Genomic DNA, 26698 nt, shown 5'->3' with positions numbered 1-26698 from the left:
CAAGGGTATATTCCACAACACTATCCAGTATCCAGAAGACAGCTTTCTGATTTTTTAGCAACCATCCACAATATACTGATAAGTGAGATAACAAAGAATCTGAAATAAACAGAAGCTGCATGAAAAATACACGAAAATGAGTCAAAAAGCTATATCAACTCAATAGAAATTTGATTGAATTAATGTCACCGAAAGTACTTGAATTCAAATATGCATCTGATTCTAACTTGCAGCATCCAAAATCTTATCCAGTAACAGAATAAAGTTATAGATTTTATATAATGGAGTATAGTATATTGGAAAATTTTCTTGCCTCAAGTAGTGTACACCATAGGGGAACCACCAGCAGTAGTTTCTCTATAAATGTTCATCACTAACAACCTTAAGCCTCACCAAACCATTCTACTCTCTAGCTCTTACCAACTTCTCCCTCTTTTTGAACCCTTTTAGCTACTGAAATATACGATGCCAACCACAACAAAGAAATGTAATTTCTGCCACGCAGAATTGAGAGTGTCCGATGAGGGACAAGTTGTTGAATGTGCAGCATGTGGCTGCATCAACGGCTATGGCTCCATCCATTCCAACCAAACTGATAATAAGTTTACTAAAGGTTCTCCTAGTAACAAGAAAGCTGGGGTCATGCCTAACAGCCAAAATTATCAGCATCGTCAACCATTACCTGCAGCCCCGGTTCAGGGACAAGCACAACTGCTTGTGTTACTAGGAGGTAAAAAACAACCAGGGTCACTTCATTTTGTGGATACTAATACTCTGTTTCAACAATCTCCACAAGCATCAACGGAATATTCACCCCCTCTGGCAAGGACTAACAGTTTCTCGCAACCACCACCTCAAGTGTCATCATCATCACAAGTTTCCATTCGTATGTTGAAAACAAACTACACTAGTTTTCAACAGCCATCACAAAATTCATTATCGTTGCAAAGTTCACTTCCTCCTGTGAAAACTAAAACCACATTTCAGTTACCATCACAAACATCATCACCACCCATTCCTGAAAGAACTATCGGCAATTTCTTTCAGCAACCACAACAAACATCGTCACCACAAGGGTCACCTCGTCCATCATATAATAACATGTCGTACCAGCAGCCTTTTCAGACATCATCACCACCCGATCAAGATGAAGTTAACGTTTACTCGTGGCAAACACAAAAAGCAGCAACACCACAAGGGTCGCCTCCCACATATACTAATACTCCTTACCAGCAACCACTGATTTCATCACCACGAACTGCAGAAAAAAATAAAAATTCCTTTGAGAACCCACAAGAAACATCATCACCGCAAGGGTCACCTCGTCCAGCATATACCAATTCTATATACCACCAACCATTACAAACAGTTTCGCCACTGATTCCAGAGAAACCAAACAATTTCTCCCAGCCACCACAACGAACATCATCTCTTCAGTGGCAATCTCGTCCAGCATATGGTAATACTTCTTACGAGGAAACATTACAAACATCGCAGCCATTGATTCCGGAGAAAGTGGAGAATTTCTCTCAGCTTGCACCCCAAACACCATCACCACAAGGGTCACCTCGTCTAGTAAATAATAACGCTTCTTACCAGCCACCACTACAATCATCACAGCCACCAATTCACGAAAAAATTAATAGTTCATCTGAGCCACCACATCAAACATCATCACCAAAAGGGTCACCTAATCCATCATACAGTAACACTTCTAATCAGCAGCCGGTACAATCATCACCACAGGAATCACCTCATCAACCACAGACGTTGTCGCCACAAGGATCATCACCTCGTCCATCTAGATTCAGCAGTTTTTTAAAACCACGTTCAGCACAAACTCCACCACAGGCCCCATCTCCTCTAGCTCACAGTGATGACCAAAAAGTATCACAACCATTGAGCCAAATCTCAACTCCACCTTCCAGGGAGGATAATAATGGTCACAACCAAATCTCAACTCCACCTTCCAGGGAGGTTAATAATGGTTACAGCCAAAAACCTTTACTAGCTTCACCCCAAGTGTCGGCTTCAAAGGTGCAACCACTGCTGCAGGGACCACGACTCTCGGTCAATAGTAGTGATCAAAATTACCAAAAATCTGTACCAGATACAAGGCCAGTTTCCTCATCAATTGCTTCGACACCACCTCTAACAGGTGCGCAGCACATCCGATACGGGACAAACCAAGGTACAAGTGGGAAATTTGCAACAGAAAACAGCCAATCTGCTGATAATCAAAATTCCAGGAACACAGAAGTTAGTACTTCCAAGTCTTAACTCTCTCCTGAATAACTATATTATTGCATATTAACCTTTTAGCATATTTATATTCTGAAAGAGATACCTGGAAAATCCAAGGGATTTGCTTATGAGGTCATTATAAATAATGTTGAATTATTACAGCCACTAAATAAAAAATTGCAGGCTTTCAGAGGTAATTTGACTGGTGCACCAACTAACTATATCAACAAATCAGTGGCGGATGAGGATGATGATCCTCACTGTACAAAAAGGCGCTTAAAGGAATTCCGTGAGCAACTAAAAATATGAAGCACGAAGAATTAGACCCTGAATCGAAGGTAAGCCAATATTCTTTTCACATAGGAAAAAAATTCACTTCATCGGTAAAATCATACTGTGTATATGTGACTGGAACTGCTATATATCTTTACTTGCTCATTACCAAGTTCTGTTAACGAATTCGATTGTAAGAGAATACTTATACTGACACACTCTAATATAACTTGGTAAGAATATGGAATGGCTCATAGAACTTACCCAAAAATTTTAAATTTTAGCAAACCTATTTCCGCATCTGTTTTTTTTTTTGTTGACATTCATAATTCTTCTAAACCTTTTGTTTGAGTTCAACCCAACGATTATATTCCAAGTACTATGCTAACATAAAACTACAATCATCTTTTGTAGGACCTTCAAGTTTGTTTGCTGGAGAACTTTGATGTTAACTCAAACCCTATATAGAGCTCTTTTATGTTCTTAGCTATATTAATCACTTGCGCTTATGTATTGCAATCGGGTTGTTGTAAAAGAAGTGCCATGTAGTCATGTATTGAGCACAAACTTATGTTGCATGTTTGGTTAAGATAATAAATAAAAAATAATTACTGCATGTTAATGCTGTAAGATTAGTTAAATTAACATCTAAAAATAAGTAAATCCTCTTATGTTGAATGTTTTGTAAGAAGAGCAAAGCCGATGCTTATAAAGTCATGCTTGTGAGTAACTTGATAAATCAAACAGATGTAAACCACAAATAAGAAACAAAAGAGGAGCTGAAGTTTTGAAGTACCTCCTTAGAGAAAGAGGATATATTCACAAAGCACATACTACCAAACATAAGGAAGCAACCTTATGCAAGAATATTTCCAAGCTTTTTTCCTTACAAAATTAAAGATACCCACCTCAGCAACATATCCAGCTCATTACAATCGAAAACCAAAAGGAAGCAGTGACGAAGGACAGAGATTTGTGATCGTAATTCTAAGTTCAAAGCAACCAAAGACTTGTAGATAAAATGAAGAGAGGTCATCCTGTGGAAAAATCTTCAAAGTAAAATATCATATCAAATTATAAAATCATTGTCCGTCAAACAATCTATAAAACAACTCCAGGTAATACAATAAAAAAGGACATAATCTATATAAAACAGTAGCGTTTAGAAACAGTACCAAATATCTACTCTTTAAAGCACTAAGCTAGTAAGCTCAAGTGATCAAGTTTTTGCTAGAAAAATTACAAAACCAGCATATATAGGCCAGTATATATTTAACTAATTAGTACTGTAACAATAATAATGATGCTTGAAAATGCGAATTCTTAGTTGCATTTTACTTCGGTCTTTTCCTGGGACGAATTGGCAGAGGAACTTATCGTTTGGCTTGACTCCATTCCACTTCCAAAAAGCTCTCCACCCTTCAGTAAGACAGCTGCAGACCATGTCCTCCCACCTTCGTCACAAATGTCTATATGTTTTGGAAGTTTCAGTTTCAAGTCCCGGATCACATCTGTAAGTACACGCTGCAATATCATCGATTAGTATTTTGCAAGCAACTTCTTTACACAAAGACAAGAAAGTAATATGGACATACCTTGATATGGTTTTAAAAAATTAACTAACCCATCGTAATTAAGCTCTTTTTAGCAGAATTTACTTCTATGATTACTGGAACAAACCCATCATACCTCATACGATATTTAGGCAGTCATATTTAAACCACTGTGCTTGAATAAGAGCTTAGAGACATAAGCATAACAACTTTCAAATAATTTTTCACCATAAACAACTGGAGAAAACAACCACTGTTGATCAAAGAACTCACCAGTCGTTGCTCTCTATCTTCTGCAATAAAAGGCTTGAAAAATGCTGGAATTTTCTTCGATTTCATTGATTCCATTTTCGATCTTGAAAGATTCCCTCTTCAGAAGAAACCAGTAAAAGAATTTCTACAGAAAATAACCTACTGCCAGTCAAGTATATAAATAATTCTTTCAAAAAAGTATACATAATTATTTTTTAATATTTGGATAAAAAGGTGGAAGGTGAGATAAAGTCTAAAAAATGAAAACATAAGAGGACCATAACAACTAATATGTATGGCCTGGAGTTTTGACCATTAGAGCAGTTACTGATGGTTCTGTTACAGGTTCCAGAACTGCAAACTCTTAGCACAAATCAGTATTAGGTTCTTAGCATGTATAGTCTAACATACAAATACATTTACAACATAAATTAAGATAAGAAATTCCGGTAAATATGCCAACAACCGAAAATTCCAGAAATCTGATAGGTAACTACATTCCAGACGAAATCATTCATATTTTTTCCCAAAACTTGCTGATATGCTTAAGTCTCTTCTTTTTCAGTCACAGAATCGAGAATTATCAACAAAATTTTCTAAATGGAATTAGAATAACACTGATGCCATCAAGTGAGCCTTGAGAAACAGATAGTTCTCTGCTACACTTTTACACGCTACAAGTGCTTCAAGCTCTGCAACTCACTCACAGTTTCACAGACCGTCCACTATATAAATTCCAATTTGATCAATTTCCTTATCAAATATAAAGAAAATATAAGTCATGTTATTCTACTACAGTACTAAAACCTATTTTTTTATTTCCTGTATCAAATGCAACACTACTCTATGTTCAACAGCAAACCAGACAAGATGCCAGAATTAGCTTGCTTAACCCAAGACGGTTGTTGCAACTCTAATAGCTACTTAAAATCTGAATTTTGTGCTAAGAGTGCTCCATATAAACAATCTGATAGTCGCTATAAAAGTCAAGTAATGAAATTATGAGCAGCAATACTAGATGAAGAACATTGACCCTTAAACTATATAGCATATGCAACTTGAAACCGGTAACGTAACACAAACTAAATTCAACAATTCCAACTAAAAGTACAAGATCTTGAAGAATTGACAAATTGGTAAAAGAATTCCCAAATTTCTAAGAACTAAAACCCTTTTATACACACACACAACAGAAGATTTTAAGAGAAACAAATAGAATGAAATTGTACCTCTGCAGCAAAAGTTGAAGTAGCGGGAGAGAGAGTTGAAGATATAGCCTATTATCAAAGGAGATAATAAATTCACATAACTACTCTCGCATAAAACACTCCCTCTATGCAGGAGAGAATTAAAGCTATAACATGTGAATCTTAACAACTACAATGTAAAAAAATTCTGATAGACGAGGTTTTTTCAGTCACAAATTTCTTCAAGTTGTAGTACCTTCATCGAGCACAAACACTGTGGAAATTTAAATTGAAGAGGATCATAATTAAAAATTAGTTGTCTTAGTAAGCATCTACAATCATTGCAGAAATAATTACCATCATAACTAGTTTTAAAATGCCCAACAAGAACAATTAAACACGGAGAGTAAAAGAGAGATGACATTTGATACCTTGCTTAATTTTTTGTAAGATCAGATATGAAAATATGAAGAGCAGGGGAAATCCAATCCAATTTTTAAGCAAGAGTATGGTGTCTCTGGGAAATTTAAATTCAGATCCATGTTTTTAGCATGATGTTCCTCTGCTATCTTCAGAACACACGTAGTGTTCATTATTATCTGAAATAGTTGTGAACATGGGTTGTTTTCATATAACTCCATAGATAAGTATTCTTTTCTTCTTCAGATGCTGAGATGTCGTCAGCATTTTTCATTTAAAGTTCTTGTTGAGGAAAATGAAACAAAAATTAGGAAAAAAATATACAGGGAACCTACTGTCCTTGCTTAAATAAACCAAGATGCGGAAGAACATGATGATTCTAGGTCTCGCCAAGATATACCACTCGAGACAAACTACCTATCAACTAGCCATATACGAGACAAGCTACTTATCAACTAGCCACACCTTCTGAGTTCTGAAGACATCTTGTATTTTGTATATTTTTTACCTTCTTCGTACTATCCTCTAGAAACTGTAACATAGCAGAATTTTCATCCTCTGAATTATAAATCTTCCATTAGTAGCATTATAATGTACTTTCTTCCATAACAGTGTTACGCTACTCCTTATTAGCGTGATAGGGGTTCATTCTAATTCAGGGGCCTTTGCCTAGAAACAAACAAGCTGTAGTTTGTTCTTTGCCACAGAAGTCCCCGATTTTATACAACAATATTCTATATTCTATCACAAAATGTTAAATGTTTGTATATTAATGACAAGTTATATTTTTTGCCATGCTATCTCAAACAACATTATGGCCCGTTTGAAAAACTGAATTTCATTTGAAATTCTGGATTTGATCAAATAAGCTGTTTGTAAATCTGGATTTGGATTTCATTTGAAATCCAGGCCATTCAAATATTAATATAAATATGAGAATTTAAAATAACGACATTTGAAATCTCTCATTTGAAATTAAATGCAAGTTTCTGAATGTCCTCTTGCTTATTTTAAAGGCACCTCGAGTTATATTAGACTATTAGACGCCCAATATATAAATTTTACTTGACCCCCACACAAAGAAAGGGGAAATAGCACCCAGATCATTGTTGTTACACAAGAAACAAAATTTTCAACAAGCCAACTTGAATGTCACCGATGCAAATACAGATATGAAGTACGATTCTATAAATCAAACAAATAAACGAACATCATAACTCCTAATATATATTACAGAGCGAGGACAGAAAAAACGAATTATACAAACTCTTTCAACAATAATTTGGATATGAACACCAGATTTTTATGTGATTCCAAGACTTTGTATAGTCTAACACATTGCACACCGTGCAACGGAAACCCCCTCTAATGTACATGTAATGCATATACATGAAACATTCATGTTTCAACCCTTGAACCGAACAACAACGCAAGATATATCATCTTTACTTTCTCTATACAATGCTTCAATTGATAGCTGTTTTGCTGCTTTCTGTGGGTTCTTAATCTTTATAGCAATGTCAACCGCCTCTTGATTAGACATGACCTACAATTTAAGTATAAGAATGGATGGTTTGATTTGCAATAAGAGGAAACTTGTAATGGATAAAACGAATATTTATAATCCTTTCCGAACAAAAGCTCAGTAAAATCAGGGTATAGGTACCTTCCACACACCGTCACTTGCGAGGACTAGAAGGTCTGTATCTCCATCAATATTAGCATTGGTTACATCTGGATCAGACCGCAGGTGGTTTTTTAAATTCTTGTCTCCAAAAGCACGAGAAACGGCCAATTGGCCATTCACTCTTGCAACATCCCCTGTTAATTGCCAAATGACATAAGTTGTTACAAAAAAAATATTAAGCCCAACCAGTACCCAGTATTAACAACCAGCATGTGTAGTTGATATAATATGCCACATTAATGTGATGTGAACAAGTTAAACTCAGGCAACCGACAAACTTTAAAAGCTTCATCTCAGTGCCAAAGTAAAGGTACATTCCCATAATCAAGTAGGCTGGATAACAATGCACAAGCAGTCCCTTAATTATTGCAAGGACATAAATCTTCTTCCTCAACAATCTTCATCCTGGAATCCATGATATATAATCTCAGCTAAGTTATATTCTCTTTATTTTTGAAAGACATGGCCCTGTCTCTAAGACTAGTCTACTCCATGGACAGAAGATATATAACATGAAAGCAAAAGAAATGCAGAAATGATAAACTTTACACTGCCAAGAACATTGTATCCTACGAGTCACTGCAACTCCAAATCTTTGTTCAATGTTAACAATAAGGAGGTCTGCTCTTCATCAGTAATTTCTCTTCCAAGTACAGGGGGATTTTCAGGATATGATAAAAAATTATTAACTGACACTGCTAGTCATATTCTATACTTTGAAGGTCTGTAACTGACAATTCCAAAAAACTAAATAACTGATTAAGATATAAACCTGGTCCACGCCCATGGGCTTGTATTTAAATAACCCAGCACTTCTATAATTAAAATCATCAGTTCAAGACTCCAGAAAATCTTTTCAGAATCCAAGCAAAATTAATTATTTCCAATTTGCAGGTGTTTCATAGTCTGAACTACATATATGACATTAATTATTTTTTTGCCAAGTCATATATGACAGTATCTATACATCCAAAAGTACTGCACTTCATAATTTAACAGCAGAATAGAAAGGCTATGTCAACTCCTGAAGGGTGAAACTAAATACTGGTTGACCAGGATCAGAAGTCTACATCCCGATAATATGCTGCAAAAAACACTCACCCGATCTATTGCAGAACTCTAAATACTCACTGGGATTATTAATCATAAGATATGACTAGTGAAAAGCTAGTATCTAAAGTTGCATAAATCATATATATTATTTAACTCTTCAAGCATTATTAACAGGGAAGGGATCAAATGGTTCTTTTCAAAGCACCTGGCATGTTTGAGACAAAGCCACCTTTGTTTTCAATGCTTCCCCGCTCTGTATTAGGCTCATGATCGACACTCATCTGTATCGCTTGCCCTCTCCTGGAAAGAACTGCTCGTGAATCTCCAACATTGGCTACCCAAAGCGCTTGACCATTTATAAGAATTGCAGTCACCGCAGTTGACCCACCTCTTCCTAAGTCTGGATTGTGGGTGAGAATAGCCTGATCTGTTCTTTCATAAGCCTTAGAAATCGACCTGCCTGGATCAGTCCAAAACTCTTCCTGAAGTATTCAATAAGACATAGATCAGCGAGAGAATTTCTTCTGGCTAGATCATACCATGGCGTACACTATGTTGTAAAGTTCAAATTAATCATGTCACTCGATTAAATAAAAGAATTGCAATTTTGCACATGCTACAAAAAGGTCCTCAAAAGACATTTAAAAAGTTTATTTCAGAAGCCAACAAGTTTTAAAATATTTATTTGTTTATGAATTTGATTTGATAAATATCTTAAAACTATGCTATATGAGTGACACACCTACCGTGTTTTGTAATGTATAAAAATCTACTCAGTCATTAAAATATACAACTTACTTAGCTATATGGACTGTGTAACAAAACCAGATACCCTTGCCTTAACTGCCTAAAGATAGTAGAATGGGCTTGTCCCATGGACACACAAGAAAAGGGTACTGTAAAATCCATATATAAAGTATTTTTAATTCAATTAAATACTCACCTCCTTCAGAATATTGTGAAACAGATGCTTTTGTAGATATGCAGGAACACTGTGTCCGAGATGCCCATCATAAATAGCAAAAAGTCCAAGCTCACGCCCATGGTGCTGAACAAATTTAGCTACATGGTAATCCTCCATAGGATGACTTGCTTTCCCCTTCACTAGGTGGTACCCGAACTTAATAGGCCCCTGACTGCCTCTTCCCTTGCCGGCTCCATGTGTAGAATTGCCTCCTGAAGCCTTCAGTGAAAGAAGACATTTTATTCTCAAGTAAGATAAATGTAAACATTAAAATCAGATAAAACATCCCTTCAAAATTACGCTAAAAATGGGTTTCCCTAGTTTGCCTTCAATGCGTGAACAAACTGTGGCTTTCGTATCCCGGAATACAACAAAACAAGGTGACTTTAATCACCTGAAAACCTGCCTCTTATAAACCAAACATATAACATTAAAATCAGATAAAACATCCCTTCAAAATTACGCTAAAAATGGGTTTCCCTAGTTTGCCTTCAATGCGTGAACAAACTGTGGCTTTCGTATCCCGGAATACAACAAAACAAGGTGACTTTAATCACCTGAAAACCTGCCTCTTATAAACCAAACATATACTGCTCTATTCTACAGACTATCTCACAAAATAGGTTCTCTGAACATAGAGCCTGAAGAGAGTATATACTAGAAAAGGTAAATACTTAGTGGGATATGTGGTGTGTAAAACAATAATATTCAACCATCCTTATACAGGAGAGAAATATTTTTGAACTTTACTATCGGATAATTTTGGTAACCTAATTAACATTTTCTCAATAATATAGCAGTTATTATAAGAGTTATAAAAAGAAGAGTTCACTACCAAGAAACATTATTACCTTACCAACAAGTGAGTGACAGAAGGTCAACTTTTTGTTTTTTTTATGAGGAACTTTCACAAGTGAACCACTCTAGTAGATCAGGCACAAGGAAAACTGAGTGGTGGTTGTGCACTGAAGGGTAACCCTACAGAGTTACTTCCAATAACAGAAATCGGACCCTTGAGCTCAAACTCAACAACATTCTAGTATACACATGACAATGACCAGGAAAACTTCTTGGGGGCTAAAAGGTCAATTTTTGAAGTGAAACTGAAGAGAGCATCGAGTAGTTGCATACTAAAGGGTGGCCCCAAGAAGCTTTTTCGGCAATCACGGGATTCGAACCCTTCAGCTCTAACCTTCAACTGTCTATTATACAGTTGACAACAACTAGGTCAACTTCGTGGGGGTTAAAAGGTCGATTATTGTACTGAAGCTCAAGAAAGCATTAACCTAGAGCATCTCCAATTGGGGTGCCAAACCAAAGTTGCCAATATTTCCAGCTCATCAATAATACTAATATACTATTGTCTCTTGCTTAAATTGAACTTTTGGCACCCTTCTTACCAAAATTTACTCCAACAATTAGCACTCAAAGTTGTCAAACTATTCATATACAAGTATACAAGTATACAAGTATAATTAAAAATAGATATTAAGGTACATGTCTTTACTAGGATATATAACATTGTCCAATTTGAGAGGGTGCCAAAGGGTGCCAAAAGTTGGCTACTTTGGTTGGCATCCCTAAGCCTCCAACGGGTAGCCAACGAGAGTGTCATGCCACATCATGCCACTTTGGCACTCTTTTTGGCACCCTCATAAGAGATGCTCTTAGATGTAAATGTTTAGACCAACTTTAGCCAAAACACAGTTAATCAAGTACCAGATCATACAATAGAGATTGTTAAGAAGCCAAAACGAATATTAAAGTAAATTTATAATTACAATCGCAAGCCACACAACATTCTATTTCTAGGGATAAGAGAAGTAAATTCTGCTAATTTGGCAACCAAATTTTATTTTACATTATTTAGAAAGGCATTTAATTTCTGTCGGATCATTTATAACTTGATAACAAAATCCCCCAAACCCATCCAATAATCACGGATCTTTGTCCACTATATAAAACAAGGCACGCAATCGCCGAATCGCGCCAGAAAAACACAAAATCTTACACAAGAAAAAATTGTCAGGAAGGGCAATTGCCGAAATCCAGCCAAAAACACCAAATCCCACACTTAATAAACAAATTTGTCGGAATTATACATGGCACCAATAAGAGTGGTTCAAATCCTTACAATCTAATAGATAAACACTTCATTAAAGTTTTCAAAAACAATACTTTTCATCGAAAAATTATTTGTATCATCAACAACAGCATACTAGCAAGTAATATCAAATTATCAGTTCATCAAGGAACCTCCTAAAAGAAATGTAACACAAACAGACAAAACACTTAATGGAAAAAGCTCAAATTTAAAACAAATAAACATAAAGAAAGCTCCTAGTTAATAATCTCACCTGAGAACTAAAGCAACATAAATTATCCATCAAATTCAGCTTCAGCTCACCAGCTTACTCCATACCCAACATCCACTTTCTACAAACTTTTAAAATCATAGAACCTGTTCATCAAAAAGGCAAAATTTATAATCTTCAACAATTCAAACACGCCCAAAACAAAAATTACAAAAATAACACTTTTTTCACTAAAGAATCAATTTTAATCAAGAAAATTCAAGTCTATCAAATCATATCAACAGATGGGTATTTCAAACTATTCACATACCGATCTACAACCCCTTTAATCCCCAAGAAAAGCCACAAAAATTTATAATTTACGAACAATTAAAAAAATCTAGTCTTTTAATAAAAATGACAAAGATATAAACAGTGTGTGTATATAAAAAGAAAGAAAAAAAGGGTTACCGTGTAAAGCTGTAGGATTAACTGAGAAAATGGGTGCAAAAAGAGGGCAGAAGCTTTGGGCTTCAGTTGTTGACTTTGCTGTCTTTATTGGTCTGTCTTTATTGGTGTCTTCTTTTTTTTCTTTATTAGTAATGGCAAATGAGTTGAGTTGTGTGAGTTTAATGTATGTATGTATTGTCTGCAGCCAGTCAAGAGACCATGTGACGGCTGTTTCATTATTCTTGTTGGTCAGCTCTTCTTACCTTTTTTTTTCAACAAATTACTCATTTGATGACCTAATTATCCATTTTATGGGTTTTTGGACTTTTTGTCTTAGTTTCTTTTCTCAGATAAATAAATTATCCGAGTTTTATTAAACCATTTTTCTAGTACGCCGATGTTAAATAAGGAATCTCATAAATTTAACTTATTTTAACTGATAGAGTTTTTATATAAATTATTAATAAATACTAACTTTACAACCTGTTAGATATATTTGATAATATCATGTCTAATATGATTTATGTTTAGTTTTCAGATTTTACTTAAACAGGACAAATCAGTACTTAACTGAAATCAGCACTTATACTGAAGTCAGAACTTAAGTGATCAGTACTTAAGGTTCAGGAGATATTTACCAGGAGATAATATCAGAACTTAAAGGAAACTTCCAGATAAGGAAGGTGGCTGATTGAAAGGAAAGAAGATCGAGACAAATGTAAGAAGAGATATGCATGAAGAAGGAATTCTATGACGAATGAAATACTTGGAAGAAAAGATATCTGATTGATATATTTTAGGAAGCATAATTATATTCCATATCAATTAGCGATTATCTTGTAACTGTATAGTATATAAACACAGACATAGGGTTTACACTATAAGTGTTATCATTATCGAGAATATTATTCATTGTAACCCTAGCAGCTCTCGTGATATTTGTTCATCACTGAGAGAGGACAGTTCCATATTGTAACAGAGTTTATTGCATTGAATAAAGTCTATTTTCTGTTACTTGTGTTATTTGAATTCGATTTGATTGTGCTATACACTGTATTCAACCCCCCTTCTACAGTGTGTGTGACCTAACAAGTGGTATCAGAGCAGATCTGTTAACACACAAACAGTTAAGATCCAAAAACAATCATGTCTGAAGCAGAAACTCTAACCAAGCCCACCAAAACTGAAGAACCTCCAAAGACTCAAATCCACAGTCGATATGAGACTATTAGAGTTCCAATACTGAAGCCATCTGAATATCCCATATGGAAGGTGAGGATGACTATGTTTCTGGAAGCTACTGATCCAGAATATCTTGGCAGAATCCATGAAGGACCTCACAAACCAACCAAACTCGCTGTTGCAGTTGCAGGTGAATCAGCAAAGTCCGTACCAAAGGAGAAGAGTGATTACACTGCTAAAGATATTGCATCAATTGCTAAGGATGCTAAGGTACGACACTTGCTGCATAGTGCCATTGATAATGTAATGTCAAATAGGGTAATAAACTGCAAGACTGCAAAGGAGATATGGGATGCCTTGGAGACAATGTGTCAGGGAACTGATTCGATTAAGAAGAACAGGAAGACAATACTCACTCAAGAGTATGAACACTTTGACTCAAAGCCTAATGAGTCATTGACTGATTTATATGACAGATTTGTCAAATTCTTGAATAATTTGTCACTAGTTGATAAGGAGTATGATATTGAAGATTCAAACCTTAAATTCTTGTTAGCTCTTCCTGAAAGTTGGGATTTGAAGGCAACTATTATAAGAGACAACTATAATCTTGAGGAAACAACTCTTGATGAAATTTATGGGATGCTCAAGACTCATGAACTTGAGATGGAACAAAGAAACAAGAGGAAAGGAGGAAAGTCAAGGACAATTGCTCTCAAAGCTGAAGAAGAATCCCTCAAGGCAGCTATCTCAAGGAAAGGCAAGGGAAAAGCGCTTATCACAAAGTCTGATACTGAGTCATCAAGTTCTGATAGTGACGATGACTCAGAAACTGAAAGCTTGCCTGAGATGAATGCTGATGAAGAGGTGATGAAGCTGTGTGCTCTTATGGTGAAAGAAATCACAAGGATTGCATACAGGAAGGGAAAGAGGTTTTCCGGGAAAGGTGCAAGCTTTGATAAGAAGAATTTCAGAAAATCTGAAGGCAAAGGAGGGAAGTCTGACAGAGGAGATTACACAAATGTCAAATACTACAATTGTGGTGAGAAAGGCCACATATCTCCTGATTGCAAGAAAATGAAGAGTGACAAAGGCAAGGCTCTTGTCACAAAGAAGAAAAACTGGACAGACACTTCAGATTCTGAAAGTGAGGAGAACTATGCCTTGATGGCAAATGTTGATATGGCAAATGCTGATAGCAGTCCTGAAGCTGCTGAGTTAAAGGTACCTCAAACTACTTATGCCTTTCATACTGATGATATTAATGAGTTGAGAAGATATCTTAAAACCATGTTCATTAGTTATAGAGATCAAACTTTAACATGTGAAAGATTAACTTCTGAAAATCTTGCTTGTAAAAAGAGGAATGATTATTTAGAAAAAGAGTTAGTCATGTTCCATCAAACTCAGAAAGATAGAGATGATGCTTTCTATGTTAGGGATGAAGTACTTAAAATGAATGAATCTCTAAAAACTGAGTTAGAAAAGGAAAGAGAGATTATCAGGACTTGGACTAACTCTGGCAGAACAACTCAAAATTTGTTAAGTAGTGAAAACTGGAAAGAGGGCTTAGGTTATGGAGATGATAGGAATGATAAAGGAACTGTAGAAATTAAGCCTATAGTTATTAAACAAAAGCAAAAGTTAAAACCTGTTAAGTTTGTTGCTGTAAAGTCTGATACTGAGAAATCAGAAGTTAAAGAGGAATTAACTTCTGACAAACTAAAACAGGAAAAGACAACTGAAGTTAACGTAGGCTTAATGACAAAGAAGCAGCTTAAGCATAAGCTGAAAGATGTAAAGAATATAAACAAGGTAAAGTCACCTAGGAAAAATAGGAATGGAAAGGAAGGTGTGAATAAAAGAAATGATTATAAGCCTGTTCCTAATGCTCCTAGAAAAACATGTCATAACTGTGGAAGTTCTAACCACCTGGCTTCTTTTTGCAGGAAGAATAAGAACATAAACTCCTTACCTTCAAAGTCAGGAGTTAAGAGTCAGTCTGTTAGATATAGGCCACAAAATCCTTGTTTTCATTGTGGTAGTTTATGGAATTCCATTTATACTTGTAAGGAATATCATAGTTTGTACTATAATTATTATCAAATAAAACCTTCTTTAAAGAAAGTTAGCATTGTTCCTTCTAGTGTAAGTTCTGATACAAAGTCTGATAGTGTAAATGCTGATAAGAAAAATGTTAACATAAACTCTGATGCTAAATCCGCTGCAAATGTTAACAAACTTAATAAGACCATAGGATCCAAGCAAGTCTGGGTCCTTAAAACTAATCATTAGTGGTCTTTGTGATTGCAGGGCAACAGGAAAAACATTTTAGTTCTGGACAGTGGATGTTCAGGACATATGATTGGAAATAAAGCCCTGCTATCAGACTTTGTGGAGAAAGCTGGCCCAAGTGTTTCTTATGGAGATGGCAACATTGGTAAAACATTAGGATATGGCAATATCAATCTTGGGAATGTCATCATTAAAGAAGTAGCTCTGGTCTCAGGACTTAAACACAATCTGCTGAGTGTTAGTCAAATCTGTGACAGAGGTTATTATGTGGATTTCTTTGAAGAACACTATGAAGTTGTAAGCAAATCTACAGGCAAAGTTGTTCTGAAAGTATACAGGCATGGTAACATTTATGAAGCCAAGCTTTCAACAAGTACTGATGGTTCTGCAATCTGTCTGATGAGTGGAGCATCAATTGAAGAAAGCTGGAACTGGCACAAGAAACTCTCTCATTTAAATTTCAACAATATAAATGAACTAGTCAAGAAAGATCTTGTGAGAGGACTGCCAAAGTCAGTATTTGCTCCTGATGGCCTTTGTGATTCTTGTCAGAAGGCTAAACAAAGAAAATCTTCATTCAAAAGCAAGACTGAATCATCAATTCTTGAGCCTTAACACCTACTACATGTTGATCTATTTGGTCCAGTAAATGTCATGTCTATTGCAAAGAAGAAATATGCCATGGTCATAGTAGATGAGTTCACCAAATACACATGGGTGTATTTCTTGCACACAAAAAGTGAAACTGCATCTATCTTGATTGATCATGTCAAGCAACTGGATAAATTGGTCAAAGATTCTGTGAAGATAATAAGGAGTGATAATGGCATTGAGTTCAAGAATTTGACAATGGAAGAGTTCTGCAAAGATCAGGGAATCAAGTAGGAATTTTCTGCTCCTGGAACTCCACAACAAAATGGAGTTGTTGAGAGAAAGAATAGAACTCTTATTGAAGCTGCACGGACTATGCTTGATGAAGGAAAGCTTCCAACCTATTTTTGGGCTGAAGCTGTGCAGACTGCTTGTTTTACTCAGAATGCAACACTCATTAACAAACAAGGAAAGACACCATATGAGATGGTGAAGAAAATGAAGCCAAATCTGAAGTATTTTCATGTATTTGGATGCAAGTGTTTTGTTCTTAAGACTCACCCTGAACAGCTATCCAAATTTGACTTAAAAGCTGATGAAGGAATTTTTGTTGGATATCCAGTTTCCACAAAAGCCTTCAGATTCTACAATTTAAGAACAAGGGTTGTCATGGAATCTATCAATGTCTCCTTTGATGATAAGACGATTACTGGACTTGAAGATTTTAATGATCATGATCAGCTGAGATTCGAAAATGAAGAATTAAATTCTGATACTGCAAACCCTGACAGTCTAAGTCCTGATACTGTAAACTCTGAAGGATTAAACTCTGATGTCATTGAAACTATGGTGACTACGTCAAAGGAGGATGCACCTGTGCAGGGGGAGCATACTGAAGATACAACCACATCTCAAGAAGCATCAGAACATACAACTGGCCCTTCAAGTTCTGATTCATCAAGCTCTGATAAGCCAAGTTCTGATAGTTCTGAAAACTTAAATTCTGAAGAATCCAACTTAGAGAGCATAGTTTCAGGGGGAGCATAAGAAAATGTTGATGAAGATAGCATGGATCATGGGGGATCATCCAGTTCTAGAGAAAACCTTCCATCTGCAAGGAAGTGGACTAAATCACATACACCTGACTTAATAATTGGAAATTCTGATACAGGTGTCAGAACTAGAACAACTACTTCAAGTGAATGTCTTTATAATTCTTTTTTTTCTCAGACTGAACCAAAGAAAGTGGAAGAAGCTCTTCAAGATGCTGATTGGGTGCAAGCAATGGAGGAAGAGTTAAATGAATTTGAAAGAAACAAGGTCTGGACCCTTGTGCCAAGACCAAAGAACAGATCTGTTGTTGGTACAAAGTGGGTGTTCAGAAATAAAACTGATAGTGATGGCATAATTATAAGGAATAAAGCAAGGTTGGTTGCAAAAGGATATTCTCAATATGAGGGAATTGATTATGATGAAACATTTGCACCAGTTGCTAGATTGGAAGCCATAAGGATATTTTTGGCTTATACTGCTCACAAAAAGTTTACTGTCTTTCAAATGGATGTGAAAAGTGTTTTTCTCAATGGAGAATTGGAAGAGGAAGTATATGTTGAACAACCTCCAGGCTTTGTAGATCCCAAATACCCAAATCATGTCTACAGGCTTGATAAAGCACTTTATGGCCTTAAGCAAGCTCCAAGAGCATGGTATGAGACTTTAGCTCAGTTTCTTCTGGAAAGTGGATTCAACAGAGGAACTATAGATAAAACACTGTTCTACCTCAACCATGGAAATGACTTACTTTTGGTTCAGATATATGTTGATGATATCATCTTTGGTTCTACAAATGACATACTTTGTAAGAAGTTTGCCAAACTGATGCAGTCAAGATATCAAATGAGTATGATGGGGGAACTTAGCTATTTTCCGTGCCTTCAAGTCAAGCAAAATGAAGAAGGCACTTTTATTTGTCAAATCAAGTACACCAGAAATTTGCTGAAGAAATTTGGAATGCAAGATTGTTCAAATGCATCCACTCCCATGGTCATTGTAACAAAACTGGATAAGGATACTGGTAAATCAGTAGATATTACTGATTAAGAGGTATGATTGGCTTTCTACTCTATCTAACTGCTAGTAGACCTGATATCATGTATGTTACCTGTCTTTGTGCAAGATTTCAAGCAGATCCAAGAGAACCTCACTTAACAGATGTGAAAAGAATTTTTAAGTATCTTAAGGGAACAGCTGATATGGGATTGTGGTATCCCAGAGAATCAGACTTTAAACTAATTGGTTACTCAGATGCAGATTTTGCAGGTTGCAAAATTGACAGGAAAAGCACAAGTGGAAGCTGCCAATTTCTTGGAGGCAGATTGGTTTCTTGGTTTAGCAAGAAACAAAAGTCAATTTCCACATCACTGCAGAAGTAGAGTACATTGCTGCAGGAAGCTATTGTGCACAGATTCTTTGGATGAAGAATCAATTACTGGATTATGGGTTAACATATTTTAAAATTCCTATTTACTGTGATAATCAAAGTGCTATTGCTATGACAGGTAATCCAGTTCAACACTCAATGACAAAGCACATCAGCATTAGGTACCACTTCATAAGGGAACATGTGGATGAAGGTACAGTGAAATTGCACTTTGTTCCAACAGATCAATAACTAGCAGATATCTTCACCAAACCACTGTGTGAAGCTACTTTTACAAGATTGGTAAATGAACTTGGAATGGTTTCAGGTTCTTTCTCTAAATCTGCTTAGCCTTTGTTCTGATGCATCAGGCTTTATGATCAGTATTTGTGTATTCTGTGCCTAATTGAAAATTGCTTAAGTACTGATTGTTGTCTGATGTGTATTTCTAAACTCTGATAGTGACATGAATGTTTCTGTGATTATTCAATCCAATGAGGATAAATATGCTAGATGCTGACCTAGTAGTCTTTAATATACTAACAAATCCCATATTAGAAGTAATTATTTATGTAGAAATCTATTGACACAAGCAAATTCTGATATTGAGCTTGGTAAAGTTTACTTTATCTATCTTATTACTAAGTCAAAAACTAGAATAATGCTTCTCATCTATTAAGTTCTGATGTTAGTAAATCTGATGAATGTACTAAGTGCTGATAAGCCTCACTTATTAAAAGTAAAGGAAAAGAAAAAACAATAAAAATCAGGTACTCCTTTGAGATCTAGAGTAAAAATTGTGGAAGGGAAGACCCAAGTGCATTGCTGGTATTAAGTAATATGCATCAGAAAAGCAAAAATGAATATTTTTCTTGGTGACTTTTCACACTCTATTGATTACTGGAGAAATACTCTGATAATAGCCTAAATTCTGATAAGCAGTCATGACTCACTTACACTGAGAAACCACTGTAAAATGGAATTTCAAAAGATGCATAAAATGAGCACACAAAAGTTGAGGTGGACTCATGCATGAACTCATTCTAAAGTAGACTTCAGAATCATGACAGATTTTGAGCAAAGTTCTTAGTTATGCCTTATTTCTAAGATGTACTGAAGTGAATCAGACTTTAATCCTTATCTGATATTTCACTTACTGCACACACATACACTCCATATGAATGATGAAAATTACTGTGGTGATAAATGATGTTTTAGATGAGCAGTTTATGTGTCAGATTGCATAAATTCTGAGGACAAGTTATGATGGAAGTTCTGAAGAAATAAAATCAGAATTTGTGTGAAGCATTGCAGACATAGGCATTTTACTTTTCGAGTTGAGAAATCATGTTCTGATGACTGTTAAGTTCTGATATAAGTCTAAGTTCTGATATTACACTCTGATTCTTTACTTGCCTTATTTGTGGTTAAAATCTGAAACAGTCTTCCTAAAAATTAGAATAGGCTTGGGTGAGATATTAACAGTCAATACAATGAGGGTTAATGGTACATGTCCATGCACAGTAATTCTTACTTGTTTCATGTGCGCATTAAATCCTGTTTTACACTTCCAATGACTGTTTTTATTCTCATCAGTCTAGGGAGATGAGGTAGAGTTATTTCTACCTATAATCATTACATTTACCTTGCGTCTCCTGACATTCCATTGGTTCTATAAACCAACACTTCATTCCAGCCAGCACATCTATCATTTTCTCCCATACTCACTCTCGTCTTATTCTTATCACCAAACATGGCTGTGTTTGGCTGGTTTTACAATTATGGTACTGAGACAGTACATGTCTTTCTAAATGGAATTCCAACTCCATACCCTATCGACAACATCCCTCACAATCTCTGGATTCAATTTCCAGAGATTATTAAACGTGATCTGTTGACAGTTCGAAGAGAACTACATCTTCGTCGTCTTCGACAACATGAGCGAATCATTTGTCTCGCTGTTTTTTTGTTGAGAGTAAGAAGAAGAAATAGTTTCTGCTCCCTGTTTCTCTTCACCGTCAGCTTTGTCAGGCTTCTTAGTTTAGGACAAAAGCTATTGATGTTAGGATTTGTAGCTTAGGACAATCTTGTAATTTTCTGCTGTAATTTAAATTTCATGATATGTATTTTCTCAATATATTAATGAAATTTTTATATTTATGCAAGATTTTGTCTCTGAGTCGTTTGATACATTTTTAAATCCTGATTTACCCATATTCTGATGACCGTTTTAACTCCAATACAAATTAAGTTCTGATTCTGACGTGTCAATATTTGTTACTTGGTTTCTTTATGGTCATTTTTTCATTGGTCATATTTTTACAGAATATTGGTCTCGCAGTAAAAATAATTTATTAAGTGGGAACAGTTTTAAAATTTAAATTAAAACTGAACTACCTAAATTAATGGGATTCCTTGGTAAGTGGAACAGTTTTTCCTTGAAATACTGTATGTGATAAGTAATGATTACTGTATTCCCGTGCCCATTAATTATCTTTTACTGTTGCATGTCTGACAGGTGTCCAACGGTTACTTTTTCTACCATGTATAAGTAAAAGAGAGAGAAGATTGTAAAATCTTTTATTTAATTTCACACTTTATCTCTCTTTCTTTACTTCTATTCTCTCTCATCTCCTGACGTTTTTTTATACAGACATTTTATCAAACACCTTACAGGCAACCTTATTTCTCAATTTTTCTCATGGCACCTAAGGATTTGATTATAGATGGAGCCAAGTTTGTACCCAATAACTATGCTACAATCTTAAACCATGCTGAAGCTCCATCTGATTTGCACTTTGTGCAAGATCTTCTAGCACACAGTGAGATTGGGTATGCGCTGACCCAGCCTCAAGTCATTTCCAGCCAACAAGTTCTGACGTTCTGGCGCACTGGGCATTTTGATAATGGTGGTGCTACTGGTACTCCAAGCATTATTTTTGAAGTAAATGATGTTGAGCATGTGGTAACTCTTGGAGCAGTTCGTAAAGCTCTACACTTACCAGAAGGCTGCATTTTCTCAACACCAGAGGAACCTGTTCTACAGCAGCTCATGGCCAATTTGGGGTATGAGAAGAGTTTGGCCAAGCTTGGACAGTTGAAACGAGCACATATCAGAAAGAAATGGAGCTTTTTCTTCGACTGCATCACTAAGGCATTCGCCAATAAATGTTCCAACTTTGATGCCATTCCAATTATGAGTCAACACATCGGGTATGCTATTATTCATCAAACTCATTTTGATTTTGCAAGTGCTGTGCTAGGCTTTATAGGGGATAGGATGACAGAGGATAGGAATGTAGTATACTTTGCTAGATTCTGTCAGCTTATATATACTTTTTGTTGTGCTGATGACCCTCAACTAGCCAGTTCTTTATTTCCACCCTTTAAACTTGCAAAACGGGCTTTTAATGATCTGGTAAATTCTGACCTTAAGAAAAAGGTAGTTAGACCCTTACAGATACCTCAGTCTATAAAACAGATTATGGTAAATGCTGATCCTCAAACCTACAGATCTGTTTATCCTGATGTTCAACCCACCAACACATCCCAAACACCACAACAACCATCAGAACATACCACATATACAACTCAGCCTACTCAACCCTCTATCAGAACATATATGAAACATTCACAGATGTCTCAACCTTTATCATCAGCACATACTGTGAGGCCTTCATCTTCAAAGCCCAAGAGGACAAAGACTGTACCTCAGACACCACAGAAGAGAATGAGGATTGTTCTGAGGGATGAGTCAGACAGTGAGGAACAGGTTCCTGTGTCAGAATCTGTTGTCAAAGAAGCTGAGAAGGTCTCTTCTCAGAAGGATACTGGAATTGGGGGCTCTTAGCTTCTCAAAAGGCTTAGAAAGATGTATTCTGCTCAAACTCTCAAGGAATCTCCATCTTCAAAGAGATACAAGAAACAGAGAGCACAAAGGTACATGGCTGAGTCAGTTTCAGAGGATGAGGAAGCAACAGCTAAGAAAGGAGATCAAGAATCTCTGATCTCAAAAGAGCCAGAATGTACTGACGCCACTGCATCTACACCTCAATTATCACCAACTCAGGAAACTGCTCAAGATAAAGTATCAACACCACATGTGTCTCCTGTAAATGAACCAGTATCTACTATAGACCCAGGCACAAGTGCTGCATTTGATATTCACAACCTAATTATGCCTGAGGTTCTCTACTTAGAAGCACCACCAGCTCCACTTAATCCATCACCAACACCAATTCCTGATGCTAATGAAACTCCAGAATTGTCTACAACACCTTCTCTGTATCTAGACATTGAAGATCAGACTGTAGGTGAGAATCAGAATATGGCTGTAGATCAGAACTTGGAAGCAGATCAGCACTTAGAGGATGATGTTGAAGCCTCAATAGCCTCTCATACTGTTCTTTTATCAGAGGATGTTGACTCTGTAAGTTCTGATGCTGTAAATGCTGATGATACTGGTGATCGTGCTATAAATGAAGATGCTAATACAGCTGGTCCATCAAGACATGCACCTCAACAAACTGTTCATAAAAGCGAGATAGTCAAAAAGTTTGTTACAGGGGAAGCACCAGTACCTTGAAGTGAAACTCCTAGAGGATAGGAGTGGACTAAGGAGTGGAACACAGTCACCTTTGTTCCATCTGAGAAAATTCTTGCTGAGCACTTGGCAAAAGCTGATGACATGCTAATTAATGATGATTTCTAGACACAGCTAAGAGTTACTGCATTGAGTACTAGACATCTTCAAGGTCTACATTCAATAACTCATGCCGAGGTGCATAAAATTCAGGAAGCATTACTCAAGCAGGAAATGACTAAGAAAATTGAAAAGAAAAGTTTTTTCCAACCTACCTTTGACAGAGTTGCTTACTTTGAGAAAACTCAGGAGAAGCAACAATCTCAGATTGATGAAATTTTGAAAAATCAAGCTTATCAGCAATCTCAACTTGATGAAATCCAATCCTCAGTGGAATTGCTTGTCTCTCTTCTTTTACCTGCTGATGCCAAAAAGGGGGAGAAAGTAGTTAAGTCAAAATGCAAAACTGTTAAGACACTGAAGGGGAAGGATGATGAAAAAGATGACCAGGGAAACTCTGAAGAGGGCGGAGGTCATGGTCAAGGTAAAAGTCTCTCATCAAGAAGAGCTGAAACTACAAGTCATAGAACAAGCTCTGATACTGGGAGAAGAATAACTTCTGATACTGGTAAAAGGATAAGTTCTGATGAACTTTTGGATCTTGATGAAGAAATTTCAAGACAATTATTTCTGAAAGAAAATCTAGGAATGGACTTTGAGAGTCTAATGGAAGAAGAAGCTAGACTTAAGTCAGAAAAAGTCAATTCTAAATCTGAAGCTTCTGTTGGTAAAAAGAAACTTCCTAAGGCCAAAGGCATTGTGATAAAAGAAAGGACAAATCTTGAGGCAACCAAGACTAAATCGCAATTACAGATAGATCCAAGGTCCAAGGGCAAAGAAAAAGTTGGTGAACCTATAAAGGTTTATGTGCCTCCTATGGATGAAGAAATTTCTATTGAAGATGCTGATCTTACTCTGACTTCAAGGAAGATTTCTAAGACAACCTCTGACATGGCTCAAGTTGTTCAGAGTCAAGATATAGTTAGTTCTGATATAACCATGAAGCAAGCAACCTCTGACATAGCTCAAGTTGACTTGATATCAGAAGATAAATCAAAGGAAACCTCTGATATTGCTCATGTTAAATCATCAAGGTTACTCCTACCAGGATTCACTAAAGCCAAACAGACTCAACCTTTGAAGACTGCAGCAAGTGGTTTTGAAGCAAGAGTGGTTACTGGAAAGGAAGCAAGAGATAAATATGGATTGGGTAGTGTTGATGAAAGAAGAGTACATAACACAACCAATGATCCAACTTCCTTAAGTGAACCAGGTGTTGGAGCAACTCCTGAAAGATTGAATCAACTAGAATCTGTACAGATGGTTTACCATACCTACTTGAAAGAACACATCTTGTTATATTTCATGAAAGATGGCAGGGTTTACCATATAAGGGAAAATGCTATTCCGCTGAAGTATTTTGAGGAACTGGAACATGTTTTATTCTTACTTCAAGTGAATGACAGAATAACAGAAAGTGCTGCAAACTATTTGAAGACTCAAATTCAGAGACAGAAAAGGCTTTATTTTGTAAAGTCTGACAGCACTTATCTTCCAAAGTACATAGATCACAAAGGTGATATTGTTCAGATGAAGCTTAACTCTGCTAAGATTATAACTACCTTTCTGGGTTATAAGGCTGCAGAATTCAATCTTGAGTCTGACAAGGCATATTTGATCAGACTGGATCAGGACATAAGGAAAGCTAGAATTAATGATCTCAGGGCTGCTATCTTCCAAACTGGTGAAGATTCTGCAGAACTCAAAGATGCTAAAAGGAGGATAATTGATGAACTCAGATATGCTGAGAGATGTTTGTTAAAGAAATATCTCAGAACAACTCCTGACATCAGAGAGATCAGAAAGTGAAGCCAAGTCAAGATCTACAACTGCTCAAATTCTGATATGTATACAGACTGAAGTTGTTATCAAAAGCTAAAGTTGGTAAAGCTTTAAGGACTGTAAGTTGTAGTTATTTAGTCAATTTCTCATGTATTTGTACTTAATGTTTTTGACATCATCAAATATCTGTTAAACTTGTATATTATGCTAATTCACAAGTTGGGGGAGATTGTTACATATATTTGATAATGTCATGTCTAATATGATTTATGTTTAGTTTTCAGATCTTACTTAAATAGGACAAATCAGTACTTAACTGAAATCAGCACTTATACTGAAGTCAGAACTTAAGTGATCAGTACTTAAGGTTCAAGAGATATTTACTAGGAGATAATATCAGGACTTAAAGGAAACTTTCAGATAAGGAAGGTGGCTGATTGAAAGGAAAGAAGATCGAGACAAATGTAAGAAGAGATATGCATGAAGAAGGAATTCTATGAAGAATGAAATACTTGGAAGAAAAGATATCTGATTGATATATTTTAGGAAGCAGAATTATATTTCATATCAATTAGCGATTATCTTGTAACTGTGTAGTATATAAACACAGACATATGGTTTACACTATAAGTATTATCATTATCGAGAATATTATTCATTGTAACCCTAGCAGCTCTCGTGATATTTGTTCATCACTGAGAGAGGACAGTTCCATATTGTAACATAGTTTATTGCATTGAATAAAGTCTGTTTTCTGTTACTTGTGTTATTTGAATTCGATTTGATTGTGCTATACACTGTATTCAACCCCCTTCTACAGTGTGTGTGACCTAACACAACCCGTGCTTCACACAGATCCTCATTAATATTTTATAAATTTAATATTTTATATTATTTAAAATTCTTATAAAAAAATATTTTAGTTAAGATTAGATAGTATATAATTGACGAGATTTGAACCATTAACGAGTTTGTTGTTTGCGGAATTTGAACCTACCACAAGTCAACTTGGTTAACCAACACTAAATATAACTTTTTAATAACAACCATCTTAAACACGATGAAGAAAGGGCACCTGACTCCGTAAATAATTTAATATGCTTATACAAATATTTCATATTTATCTCAACACACTAATATTAACAACATGCTTGTAACAAGAACTTATCTAAAAAAATTATCTTCATCAATTAAGACCCGTGCAAAGTGGGCAACAATTCTAGTTATTTTATATTACTACAATCGTATTTAGAGGAACTACTCTTTATTGATATCAAATTATCCAACCCCTTTTAATAGGGCAAGTGTTATATATATATAGGGAGTCCTTAATGGACCTCCTAAATTGGC

General features: G+C 35.8%; 2 protein-coding genes and 1 long non-coding RNA gene across 7 annotated transcripts; 1 reads left to right on the top strand and 2 right to left on the bottom strand.

Annotated features, from left to right (window-relative positions):
- Nucleotides 1-375: 375 nt before the first annotated feature.
- LOC141666858 (uncharacterized) lies at nucleotides 376-3133 on the top strand. Its single transcript, XM_074473080.1, has 3 exons — nucleotides 376-2259; nucleotides 2428-2582; nucleotides 2932-3133. Exons 1-2 carry the CDS (start codon nucleotides 466-468, stop codon nucleotides 2551-2553), a joined length of 1920 nt encoding a protein of 639 aa, XP_074329181.1. The 5' UTR covers nucleotides 376-465; the 3' UTR covers nucleotides 2554-2582; nucleotides 2932-3133.
- A 506-nt stretch (nucleotides 3134-3639) lies between these two features.
- Nucleotides 3640-6429, bottom strand: LOC141666873 (uncharacterized). 4 transcript variants are annotated; one of them, XR_012552389.1, is made up of 4 exons: nucleotides 5941-6429; nucleotides 5552-5783; nucleotides 4344-4467; nucleotides 3640-4041 (listed from the first exon to the last, which is right to left on the bottom strand). It is a non-coding gene; the product is annotated as an uncharacterized LOC141666873 (long non-coding RNA). The 4 variants fall into 4 exon arrangements; XR_012552392.1 differs by having other exon boundaries at nucleotides 3640-4467; nucleotides 5552-5599; nucleotides 5766-5783; XR_012552384.1 differs by having other exon boundaries at nucleotides 3640-4467.
- Nucleotides 6430-7098: 669 nt separating this feature from the next.
- LOC141666868 (putative protein phosphatase 2C 10) lies at nucleotides 7099-12553 on the bottom strand. 2 transcript variants are annotated; one of them, XM_074473094.1, is made up of 6 exons: nucleotides 12399-12553; nucleotides 11991-12094; nucleotides 9613-9852; nucleotides 8875-9151; nucleotides 7596-7750; nucleotides 7099-7475 (listed from the first exon to the last, which is right to left on the bottom strand). In XM_074473094.1, exons 2-6 carry the CDS (start codon nucleotides 12018-12020, stop codon nucleotides 7335-7337), a joined length of 843 nt encoding a protein of 280 aa, XP_074329195.1. In that variant the 5' UTR covers nucleotides 12021-12094; nucleotides 12399-12553; the 3' UTR covers nucleotides 7099-7334. The 2 variants fall into 2 exon arrangements, with proteins under 2 accessions (XP_074329195.1, XP_074329206.1); XM_074473105.1 differs by lacking the exon at nucleotides 12399-12553 and adding an exon at nucleotides 12259-12322.
- Nucleotides 12554-26698: the final 14145 nt, after the last annotated feature.

This window comes from Apium graveolens, chromosome 1 (genome assembly GCF_009905375.1).
Source record: "Apium graveolens cultivar Ventura chromosome 1, ASM990537v1, whole genome shotgun sequence".
NCBI lineage: Eukaryota > Viridiplantae > Streptophyta > Magnoliopsida > Apiales > Apiaceae > Apium > Apium graveolens.
This window is presented reverse-complemented; position numbering and strand designations above follow the sequence as displayed.